This window comes from Strix aluco, chromosome 4, assembly GCF_031877795.1.
Source record: "Strix aluco isolate bStrAlu1 chromosome 4, bStrAlu1.hap1, whole genome shotgun sequence".
Taxonomy (NCBI): domain Eukaryota; kingdom Metazoa; phylum Chordata; class Aves; order Strigiformes; family Strigidae; genus Strix; species Strix aluco.
In genome coordinates, this window is record NC_133934.1 from 53,241,330 (window position 1) to 53,253,875 (window position 12,546).

General features: G+C 38.1%; 1 protein-coding gene across 2 annotated transcripts in view; it reads left to right on the forward strand.

The window, feature by feature from the left end:
• Positions 1-12,546, forward strand: part of GRID2 (glutamate ionotropic receptor delta type subunit 2) — a 757,188-nt gene that overhangs the window by 638,338 nt on the left and 106,304 nt on the right. For both annotated transcript variants that reach the window (XM_074823105.1, XM_074823106.1), the window contains one exon: positions 7,214-7,352. In XM_074823105.1, coding sequence (XP_074679206.1) covers positions 7,214-7,352 — 139 coding nt within the window. The remainder of the gene's footprint in view (positions 1-7,213; positions 7,353-12,546) is intronic.

Here is a 12,546-nt window from a genome sequence, read left to right on the forward strand (position 1 = left end):
GGAGAAACAGGTGGTTTGGTCAATAAAAGTGATAGCTGGCTCTTGAACTTGTCCAGACCATGTAGAATCTGGCTGCCAGCCCTGCCTCATGCTCAGTTCCTTCCCTACTCCCAATCCCCTGCAATCTGCCAATATTTGCAAGGCTAGGGAATTCAGCCACTGATTTACAAGCTTATTTGGAAGGCATTACCAGTTCAAGGGACTGTAGTCTCCTGCTGAAGAATACATGTCATGCCTGCTGTGGTCAATGGGTGTTAACTTCAGCACACAATGTAATATTACAAACTCAGGTTATGACATGCCAGCTTATATGTTATGGAAATTAATGCACTCTGCACAGTTCAAGGAAGAATGGAAAAGTATGGGTGAAAAATGAAAAGAAAAGAAGAAAAATTAATGCAAGATTTTCCAACAACTTCCATGCTGCATTTATTTCACAGCTGGTAGAAATAGGTACAGGCTTCATTGACTGTAAAGTATTTTTTTTGTCCTATATTGAATTGAGCATTTCCAATTGAAAACAGGAGAGATTTTATATTCTCAAGAAAGTTTTTAAAAGAACAATAGCAGTAGCTAATGCCCTGAAAGACTCTGCCTTTGAAGAGCTCTGCTTTGCAGAGTTTTGTAAAGATAACAGAGGCCAGTCAAACTTTAGGTTTTGTTTCTCACGGCAAAAATAGCTGCAATATAAAATGCCTTTTCCTCTTTGTTAATACAAACTACTCCCCTTACACACACTTTCTATTAAATGTCCCTTTCACAAAGAAAACATAAGATGTACATTGATCTAAACTTTGCAACAGAACCCTACACTTTGTATTTGTGGAAATGGAAATTGCAGATGCACAGCATAATTGATGTGACTGTTCTAACAAGCTAAAGGCTAAACTGCAGCCAACTCCCAGTCCTTTGTGTTTTTTTCCAAAGGCCAATAACTCACTAAATGTGGACAGAATTTTTGCAAGAAAAAGCAAAACCAAAAGCTGTCCCCAAATAACCCACCCTATTATTTCTTCACCTTCCTTTTCCAAGCACAATCAAGATCCTTGCTTTCAAGTTTGATAGTATTGGAGTTCCTCAACAAAACAGTCACAATTAATATCTTTTTCATGGTTCTCAAAATTATCTGAAAAAAAATCTGGTTAAAACTCCTTACACAGAAATTCAGCTCACTGCAGACATCTAGCAGAGACTATTGCAGATTAAAGGATTGAAACTGGACAAAGTTATAGAATCACAGAATCACAGAATCATTGAGGTTGGAAAAGACCCTTGGGATCATCGAGTCCAACCCTCAGCCCTACTCTACAAAGTTCTCCCCTACACCATATCCCCCAACATCTCATCTAAACGACCCTTAAACACATCCAGGGATGGTGACTCCACCACCTCCCTGGGCAGCCTATTCCACTGTCTGACCACTCTTTCTGGGAAAAATTTTTTCCTAATGTCCAGCCTGAACCTCCCCTGTTGCAGTTTAAAGCCATTCCCTCTTGTTCTGTCACTAATTATCTGTGAGAAGAGACCAGCACCAATCTCTCTACAATGTCCTTTCAGGTAGTTGTAGAGAGTGATGAGGTCTCCCCTCAGCCTTCTCCTCCTCAAACTGAACAGTCCCAGCTCCTTCAATCGCTCCTCATAGGATTTATTCTCCAGGTCCTTCACCAGCTTCGTTGCCCTCCTCTGCACTTGCTCCAGCACCTCGATATCTCTCTCATATTGAGGTGCCCAAAACTGGACACAATACTCAAGGTGTGGCCTCACCAGTGCAGAGTACAGGGGGACTATCACCTCCCTACTTCTGCTGGTCACACTATTTCTAATACAAGCCAGGATGCCGTTGGCTTTCTTGGCCATCTGGGCACACTGCTGGCTCATGTTCAGCTGCTTGTCAATTAGAACCCCCAGATCCTTCTCTTCCAGACAGCTCTCCAGCCACACCTCCCCAAGCCTGTAGAGCTGCATGGGGTTGTTGTGGCCCAAGTACAGAACCTGGCACTTGGCCTTGTTGCGGCTCATCCCATTAACATTGGCCCACCGATCCAACCTACCCAAGTCTCTCTGTAGGGCCTCCCTATCCTCATGCAGGTCGACATTCCTGCTTAACTTGGTGTCATCTGCGAACTTACTGATGATACACTCTATGTCCTTATCAAGATCATCAATAAAGATGTTGAACAGAAATGGTCCCAACACTGAGCCCTGAGGAACACCACTTGTGACTGGCTGCCAACTGGATTTAACTCCATTGACCACCACTCTCTGGGACCGTCCATCCAGCCAGTGCTTGATCCAGCAGACTGTACACTCATCCAGGCCATGAGCAGCCAGTTTTTCTATGAGAATATCTCACAACTAAGATATGTTCTTAAAGTGAGAATGGTAGGGTAGCCTTGATGGTAAGCATTGATGACAAATTGAGTTTTGTCTATAAGAACCTAGTCTTTGGGATTTCCCTGGCACCTGTGCTTATCACAAATAGAAACTGCAAGCCATGATTCTTGTAATGTCCTTCCTTTAGGAGAAGGGTAGAGCCTTCTCATGAAAGCCTCTCTCCTCACATGTGGAGTAGCTGCAGCAGACTCCCAGTTCAGCTCTCAACTTCGCCCAGCATTTAGTGCAGTTATAAAATTCAGGACATGGAGTAAAGGTGGTTTATGGCTTTTCTCTGTGTGTGTAGTTGTTTAGAAAGTACTTTTCAATAATTAATGTTCAAAAGGCATTATTGTTCTCAATAATCAATTCTGAGTTTTCTCAACATTGTGGACTCAATGATGCCAAGCTATTTGCCTTACTAATAGTAAAAAAAATATTTTTGAGCTGTTAAGCAAATTAATTTTATTTATAAGTATTGTGCATTCCCAATGAAGTTGATAAATTGATACTAAATCAGAGAGACACCTTATCTTGCCCATTTATTGTCTGGATGACTAGTAACAAAAATTGCATCACTTTTCAGCAAGAAGGCTGCCACCAGGCTTGATCTCAGAAATGCCAACTATGATTAAAACTTCTCCAAGAAACATTTCACCATTTCTTTCTGTCCACAAAAAATATTTTTTTTGATTTCTATCTGAAACACTTTCATAGTTCTGGACTATGGTGAATGCAGTTTTTCTTCAGGCAAACAACTGACAAATCCCTGAAGATGTTTGGAGAAACAGTCTGTGCATTTTGAATTACTTAAATTTAGTCCAGAATTATAGAATACCTAGATATCACCAGGTTGTGATCCTCATTTTACTCATGATTTCATTCCTCCTTCTTGCCTCTTGTAATCCTCTCTTGCAATTTTTGACTTAAGAAACCTTTAAACTTACTGTTAACAAGGGATAATAACTTAAAAGGTATTAGAAATCTGTATGGGAATTGTATAGGTTTATATTTTACCCCTAAGGTGAGTTTTTCCTGATATTTAGGTCTGCCATAATTATGCATTATAGTGTTTGCATTATCAAGACAACGTGTTATTTTTCTTACCTTCTGATATTTAGCTTGAAGCACTTGGAAAGAAGTGCGAATAAACAAATTCATAAGTTGCAGTCTAAGCCTGTCATCTGAAGTAGGCCAGCATTAAACTGGTCTAGGATTGATGAAGGCGAACTGCATTAGATGAGAGTGGGAGGACTAAAAGTAATTTTTTTTAGTCACTTCTACAGTAATTCAACTCTTTCAGAAAACTCCCAATAAGATTGATTTTTTTCTAGTTTAGTTTACTCTGGAAAATATCTTTTCCTTCCTGCACATGCAATCTGAAAATTTTAAAGGCAAATTAGATTTTAAAATTATTTTTAGTACACATGAAAAGTGTTAGCTGGATTATACTAGTAACTGTAGCCACAACGTAAGTGGTGCTGGCATTTTGTGCTGTGTTATACCCTTCTGCCAGTGTATTGGAAGGGCCAAGTCTAAACAATAGTACAACCTCTGTATTTGAGGTCTGTCTCTTAAGATGACAAAGCAACTCCAGGACTGCTGACTCTTTTCTTTGATTTCCATTTGTTTCATGAGTGGAACTCATATTTTTAAGGGTTGCTCAGCATGCTACAACAGCAGTGTTTTTAGTGTAACCACAACCAGCATGTTAAGTCCCATTGACGATTTTTGCTATAGGAATGAGGTGTGATAGGACAGATTTTACTCTGGTCACCATCGTGTGTTTACATGGCATCAAGTGGCCCCCTTTGCCATTGGAGATTATTAAGCTTTGCTACTGTGATATGAAAGACAATAGCAGGGAAAGACTTGTTTCATCTTCTTGGCTCCCTCTTCCCTTGCACTGTGTGTCCGGTGCATAGCCCCTTGTAACTAGAATATGGTGTCATCCATAAAGATGTCCATGCACCTGAAACTCATACTAGATATTGGAAAGCAGATCCCAGGGAGGTTTACATGCATGTCCCTTCTGAATACTAATGTACAGTCAACAGTAACGACTGTTAGGTCTATAGTTCTTTTTCATGGTAATGTTCATGGAAAACCAATGATTGTTGCTCTCCCAAATGGCTTGATACTCTTCTGCACCGAGAAAACGTGTAAATTTGGCCTGAAAGAAAACTCTGGAAAGTTTTATCCCTAGAAACAAAACTGGTTAAAGATAGTGAAGAGGTTTCTTAAGGTGAACTGTCATGGTACAGGAAGTATTTTAGCAAACAGTACAATAGAACAAGACTGTATCGCATTAAATCTCCTAATAGATGCCAAAGAAATGATGCTATGGTAGCAAAATATCTCTTTTGATTTTTGTTTCTTTCTTTCTTTTGCTGGGAGAGGTGAAGTGCCCTGCCTGTACTGCTTAAAAATCATGCACCTATCCAGTTGCAGTGTCAGTCCTGCTTTAGAAATAGTGGTTTAGAGAAGCATCAGTGCAAAGATTTTAGAGTAGGCACAGGAGGGATGAATTATTTTGATCTGTGTTTATTGTATGTGTACTTGGATGCAAGCTTTGTCCTCAAGCTTCATTTATTGACTGCTGATATAGAAGGTACAACTGTGAATTAGGAATGACTTCAAAAACACCTGGGTGAACTCAAAGCACTTGGGATGACCAGCACTCACAGATTTTTTCAAGTCTATTAACATGGGCGATAAAAAAAAAAAAGATAACACTGAATTGTGGGGACAACCTTACTGATGTATGGGAAAACTACACTGTATGAACAGTAGGGGAATGCTGTGGCTGAGGCATCTGTGATGACTTTCATGGTCATGGTCATGACTTGTTGCACAGCATTCTCACTTGAAAACCAGAAGGCAGGTGTGTGAATTTCAGTGGTCCTCTCTTTTCTGACATTTCATTTCAATTAAAAAATGTGAGAACTTAAAGTTGCACTTATTAAGTGGAAAAATGAAAATGCAAGCATGTCCAGGAGATCACTGGTTTCTTCTCTGTCACTCTGCCCATTTCAATTCAATATGAAATTTATCAACAGGGATTGACACCCAAAAGTTAAAAGGGCAAACAGCCTTTTCCAACAAATTCATACAGCTGTCTGCTCTTTTCATTTTATTAAAAATAATTTTTAAATGAAGTGTTACAAAGACATTGCAAAAACTACTGTAAAGTAGAAATATTCTATTAAAAACCATTTAAAATTTATGCAAGAGTGAAAATCAAATTTTCAGATGTTGAAGTTAATGTTCATCTTTGAAAGTCCTTATGTTGAAAAAATATCTCCTGATATGATTGGTAGATTCTTATTTCAGATAATTACATGGCATCTTGGGAAAAAAAAAAGGAAATTTACTTCTGACTGCACAGGTCTAATATAGATTTTGTCTTTCAATACTGGAATTCTTAAAAGGCAAAGGATTTCAGTGCTTAAATACCAAAAATATTAAATTAATGGAGTCAGTTATTTCACATATGGTACAACTCTGCATCACTGAAGTAGGAAAAAAGCTTCAGATTTGTTTTTTGTATGGACATGGGGAGTTCCTAATGCTTTGTGTAGGTAGGACAAACTTTGAACAAAACAATAAGGTGATCCTTCATATTCAAGTGTTGATTAAATATCTAGTTTGTGTACCTAATTGAAAATTGTTTGTACTTGGAATGAGAATAATTGTAATTTGTATTCCCTTTAAACCTGCTTGCTGGGGAAATGTGAAGGAGTTTTTACATAAGTGAAAATACGGCGCAAAATACTTACAGATGATTGAATCTGTAACAAACTGCTTTTGCAAATCCCAGGTATTGTAGCGTCATAAGATTTTGCATCTGAGAAAGCTACCTCAAAAATAATGACAACTTTTCAATTTGCTGAGTATAGGGGGAGAGGAAAAGGGTGAACATCTTGAGCAGTTGACTGTGAGCATTTTCTGCACTCACCTGTCCCCAGTAGTTACTTGTGGCTGTGACAAAACTTATACTACAGATAAAATGGGTATTTTTTAAACATTGATTTTTTTTCCTTTATATAAAAATCTGTGATTCGTATGCTTTTAACTGAAAGAGCTCTTTCAAAGACTCTGAACTAGTGTGTTTTGGGGGCAGCTATTTGAATAAAAAATCATGCTATTGCTTTTCCTGGCTTGCTAAACTGGGCTCTGGTCACACAAGCAGTGGTGTGCAGCTCATCCTGGTAAGTTTAATTGCTGCTAATGTTTTGTTTACATGACAGTTGGATTTTAAAGGAAAGCAAGTATGGGAATACAAAACAATTTTGCATTCTTCAATTCATGTGATTATCTTTTTTTTACATGTCCAAGTTCACTTGCAGCAAGTTTTACACATACATATAGTTCTCATGAGCATCTGCCTGCCTACAGAACTGTGAAAAGTAATTCTGTTTTGATGGGGTTTTTAACTTTTATGTTCTCAAGAACAGAAGAAAAACTTAATTAAGGTTTGTAGATAAGATCTCTAAGGAAAGAATATTGTAAGAATTTATTTTTGCTGGTTTTGTTCTGAGATCTTGAAGTCTATTTCCATTACTGGACAGGACTGGCAGATGAATTGCAATTAAAGGCAAAATAGCAAACGAGATTAAATACAGTAATGATGGCTGATAGTGTGGGCTTCCTTCAGTACTTTTCATTGCATAGAAGGTGGGGCTCCAAGTCCTCATCAGTTTACTAAAGAACCTTGCTTTAGTAAACTCCTTTACCCTGTTGACCGTGGGGCCTAGTTCTCCTGAGCAATGCATGAGCAATGAGGATCTGGGTTTTCTTCTGCCAAATGAAAACTCTTGCTTTTCCTTCTTCCCCACAGGAGGAGAGGTTCCATACACAACCCTGGCAACCCGACTGATGATGGGAGCTTGGTGGCTTTTTGCTTTGATTGTCATCTCCTCCTACACGGCAAACCTAGCAGCTTTCCTCACCATCACACGCATTGAGAACTCCATCCAGTAAGTTGATAAAGAATGAATTGAGGGAAAGGAGGGTGAACATATATATATACACGTAGAGGGCTATGAATGTCCTACTTAAATGTGAGAAAAGGAAGAAATTTTTATCATCCTGAGAAGTCATTTGGAAGCTAAAAGAATAACAATATACCACAGACTGCCAGTCTCCCTGGAGACACTTTGTCTTTAGGATCAGAATTGTTGGCCTCTGGCAGATATTATTCTGTGGCACATATACATACATATGTATGCACACATACGTGTTTTGAAAGAAGCAGTTGAGTTTGAGATAACCAGTGTATCAGTCTTTGAAATGGGAAAGTATAAATCGTTGTTGCATGTTTTCAGGCTATGCTTTCCTTTCAAATGCATCCCACAATACTTGTGCTCTGACACTTTGATCAGGAGGTGCCCAATGCTTCTTCAGTGTATGGGAAGCTCAAAACTGAATTCGCCTTTTTTGCCAAGTCAAAGATGTGTTAACAGCAACAAACAATAAGAATTCACTTACTAGTCATCTTTTCTCCTTCTGCTCCCAGGTGCTCTCTTACCACATTAACAGATCGCATTGTTCTCTTTTTTTTTCCGTCTCTTGGTTCTTTTACTTCATGCCTCCCTAACATGAATGTCCTTGTCTTCCTCAGTTCCTTTTATGGTGAACTGTTTTTCTGTCACACTTTCCAGTCCTTTTTTTCAGATCATCTCATCTCTGCATACCACAGGAACCTTTCTAGGTCTCCTACCCTTTCTCTCTGCCCTTTTGTTCTTCAGTCTCCTCTCCTTCAGCAAGCTGCATGCTGCGTTATCCTCGCTCCCACTGCTCCAGTGACATCCCCCACCCCCAAATCCTTCTTCTTGGATCAAAGCAGGGACTAGAAAATACAGTGAAGCATTAGCTAGCCAAGCACTCCAAGGGGCAGCTGGCCATTTTTCCATGGCAGGTTTTTAATCTTGAGGCTGCAAGTCCATGAAAATATGTGAGAGTGGCAAAGTTAGCCTTTCCCATAAATCCTTCTTTGCAAAAATGATAGAGTGACTTTAAAGAAGAGAGGCACATTCTGCTGTATTTCTTCCTCCAGAAAGGTAAGAAACTGGCTCAGTGCTGACCCTAGGGAAAATTCAGTTTTCTCACTCCAGTTGTTGATTCAAGTCCCTGTCTTCTGTGTATCATCACTTAATGTCTAGCTGCCTCTAGTTTATCTGCTTTCCAAATGTCTTTGAAACACACTGAGACAATGAACCGCTAGTCTAGACTGGGTAGGGGCAGCCTTGGCTTCCTGTGAATTCATAGGTTACGTTCAAGCATCACTGCATGCCAGTCAATCACTGCAGTCTCACTAAGGCACCTTTTCTCTAGGTGAGGATTTTCTACATACTAAAACCAATCCAGGCTTTTAGCAGCACATAGACAAGAAACATTGTCAAAATCTGTGTCAATGTTTGTCAACATTGATCTTGGGGTTTTGAGGGAGGTTGATGATTTTTTTTTAAGTTTAAAAAGTTTTACATTTGACTATGTAAAGAGCGTGAAGAAACAACATGGGAATTTGTACGTGCGAAATAAATAATAATGATATATTCAGTCATTCAGTTTATCCTTACAAATATGAAATATGCCTCTGCATCCTGCTTTGAAATTATGTCCCTTCTAGTTTTGAAGTAGTCCAGAAAAATGTTCAAATTACTGTGACAAATGTCTGAGTTTTCTTATATGTAAAAAAGAATAAAATATACCCAAACTATAATTTAATACATCTTCAGCTTTTTCTTGCAGTTTATTATGATGTCACTAGAAAACCCTCAGTGGAATTCTGAGGTTATTATGTACGGTTGGGACTACGCTGGGTTTTGTGCTGTATTATTTACAGGCAAAGTCACTGAAAATGTTTTATTCAGTAGAAAATGTTGCAGCTGGAAAGCTCCTGGAATGAAAGAACGGAGACATTTTTCAACAGTGCTTGCAGCTCAAAAATAGAGTAATTAGATGTGTTAAGTATCCATTAGGGAATGAAGTTATCCTAACTACGGTGGGAGTGTAAAACTTTAGTTTACAAAACTGCCAGAATTGGAACTCAAACCAGCACATAAGAGAGGGGCTGTTTGTTTACCATGCTGAATTACTGCAAAGTGGGAAACATGAATAAGCAATAAAGAAAAAAGCTGATGCTCCTTTTTTTTTTTTAACAGATCAAATTGTACCTTGGGGAGCTTTGAAGGCCAGAATGGAAATGAGTTTAAGTATGTAAAGAAAATAAACCAGATTCTGCTTGTAGTGCTATCCAGCCAGCCTCAGAGAAGTCAGAAAAATGAAAGAAATTGAAATCAGTGGGTTTGCACAGATGTAGCAAGTAGTTAATAGGTTTTCATTTCAGATTTCCAGCTAGCATCAGATATTACAGTGTGTTGTGGAAGATACAGTCCTTGTTATATCATTTACAGAAGATAGGAGGATTCAAGCAGCCCACAGCACATTTCATTTCCATGAAACATTTTGGTAGTTACTGCATTTCAGCTTTTGGATGTGTAACTAGTTTGTGTTCAGAGCTCTTGCAGCTTCCCTTTCTCAGCTGGCATGAAGGTTGGGCAACTTTTCCTAGTCAGTGCTTCATGATATCCAGAAGCTCATTTTGAGAAGAAAAACATACAAAAGTTTGTTAGGCAATGAACTAGGGAGTACTAGTTAGATGTTCCCTTTACCTAGAGAGTCTCGAAGCAGATCTTTGCTGTATAACCTCACTTGAAGTTGATGTGATTTGTTCTCTGTTTCACTGATTAATTTGGATCAAATTGTTACAATTTTTAAATTAATTTAGAGGAACAAGAAGAATAAGAGTGGGTGTTAATCTCCTTTTCCAGACAAATGGCTATTCTTAATACCTTTGGGAGTTCAGCTTTTCATCTTGTGCCAACAGGCAATATCAGGAGTAGAGGCACGCAAGTCATAAAGTAGTTCCTAGATGCATCTTTTGTTCAGACTTGGTCCACATTGCAGATGACATTTAAATCAAGACAGTCAGCATTTCAAATGCCAAAACATAATTTCTATGTTCCTTAAGTCTTTAGATCCCTGTCTCAAATGCAACATGAATGAATAGTCATTGAGTGGCTTTTCTTGGTAAATGCCAAATAAATTTGGAGGTCTTGAGCTATTTCTCATAGGTGCTGATGCTGTGAATTTCATCAGTGAGCCAGTATTGCCATTATTGTGTTTTATGATTCCTTTAGGACAGAATTAGAGTCCATTGACAGAGACTGATTTTACTGAGACTACTGCACTGCACTGTTTTCCCAGGTAAAGGGAGGGTGTCACCACCTTCTCACAGGCACTGAAATTTTGCAGGAAAGCTGGGTGAGTGGGTTGGGCAGAGGGGAAGTCAAAGGACTTGTCACATGAAAAGCTGGTGTTAGGTGGTTTCAAGTTTAATCCATTTCTAAAAGTGTGGGAGCTTGATTAAGACTTTAGATTGTATGTGTTATGGGGGAGAGACTGTGTCTTGTGTCTTCTGTGAAATAAGAAGTTTGCACTACATTCTCCATGTTATAAGTAGTATAGGTGAGACCTCTACCTCCAAATAATGGAGGCATAGCAGTAAAGCATGTCTTTTGTTATCCTCATTTTCCCCAGTCATTCTTTCCACAACATCTTTCCTAAATTATGATTCACTTGAAGCTAAGATGTCCTCAAAACTTTAAACAGCTCTATACAACTGCCTACAAGTTTTCTGCAAGAGGAGATACACAGGAGTGCAGTAATTGGAGTAGGTATTTCTTTACACTGAAAACCAGAATGTTCTTTAACCTTTCCTTTAACATGGTTTACCTGGATCTTTAAACTGGCTAGCAAGCAGTATTACTAGTTTCTGACACAGCTGTCACTGCCAACAGTCAAATCTCTTGGCTTACTGTGCCCTGTTCCCTAAGCCTACCTGTGAATTAATCCTTAATGTCCTAGAAAAAAAGAAAAAAGAAATTGAAAAGCTTTATCTGAATTTGTCATAAATAAAGACTTCAGTGTAAGCCATGACATCAGTCATTTTCTCCTGAAATTTAGTGACTATTTCTTGCAGGCAATTCTGCGCAACAGTCAAGTCTAACAACACGGCTAGCCTAAATCAATCTATAATCAGATCTACAAAGATACCTTGATGCCCAAGCCTCTTACCTCAGTGGTATTTAATCACCTGGAAAGGAATTTGGTTTTTCCTTTATGGAGCTGACCTTTTGTTTCTCTACATTTTCTGTGTACTATTTAAACACTTTTGGCTGACATATATGAACAACATGTTACCAATTCTAAGTCTAGATTTGAATTTATAGAAGAGAACATGCTTTGGGGAAAGAAACATTGCAAATCCTTATATGGTTTTTTTTTCCTTCAAGTTTAAAGCAGAGATAATTTTTTAAATTACAAAGTAATTCATTTGTACTAAGCCAGAAAATGAAAGTGACCTGACAACTACTGCCTGATTAAGGTGCAGAATACTAAACAAAATCAACAAATGCTGAAAAATATATGTGTCTGTTAATAATTCATCCTCAAATGACTCAATTCATTCTCAGAATATCCCTATATTGTAGTTAATTTGTATGGGAAAATATTGGTATTATCCCAGTAATTGCACTGAGAAAAAAACTTACTACAAAAACCACACATAACATTTTTCCACTCGATGCTTTATAAGTGATAACTAAAAATAAAATAAACTATGACCTGACTGCTTGGTCACTTCCCTAGAAGTAGAATTTATCTATATACAAGCTTGGTTAAAGGTTTTTTTATTTTTAAACTATTTTTACTTTTAAACAATTTTTATCATCCATTACCTTACTGCTTCAAAATTAGAAATTCATAGAGATAAATGTTTTGAAATGTGGGATTATAATTCCCTTACTCGTATTAGATGTGTGCTTTGCTTTGCAAGTAGTTCAACTGAGATCAGTAAAACTATTGCAAAATTGAATTCCCATCCAGTGTGGATAACAGTATCAAAATTTGGGCATCAAAGGATACCCCATAGGAATTAATCAGCTTGACAAATACTTTTTCCTTAGTTTGAGATCTGGTGTTGCAGCTGTGTGGTGAGACTGGGTGACATAGTGAGGCTGGGGATTTATGTCTCCATTAAATGTATTTGTCTGAACAGAGAATAAGTTGTTTAATCCAGGAATAAAGGTACATCAAACAACATGTAAC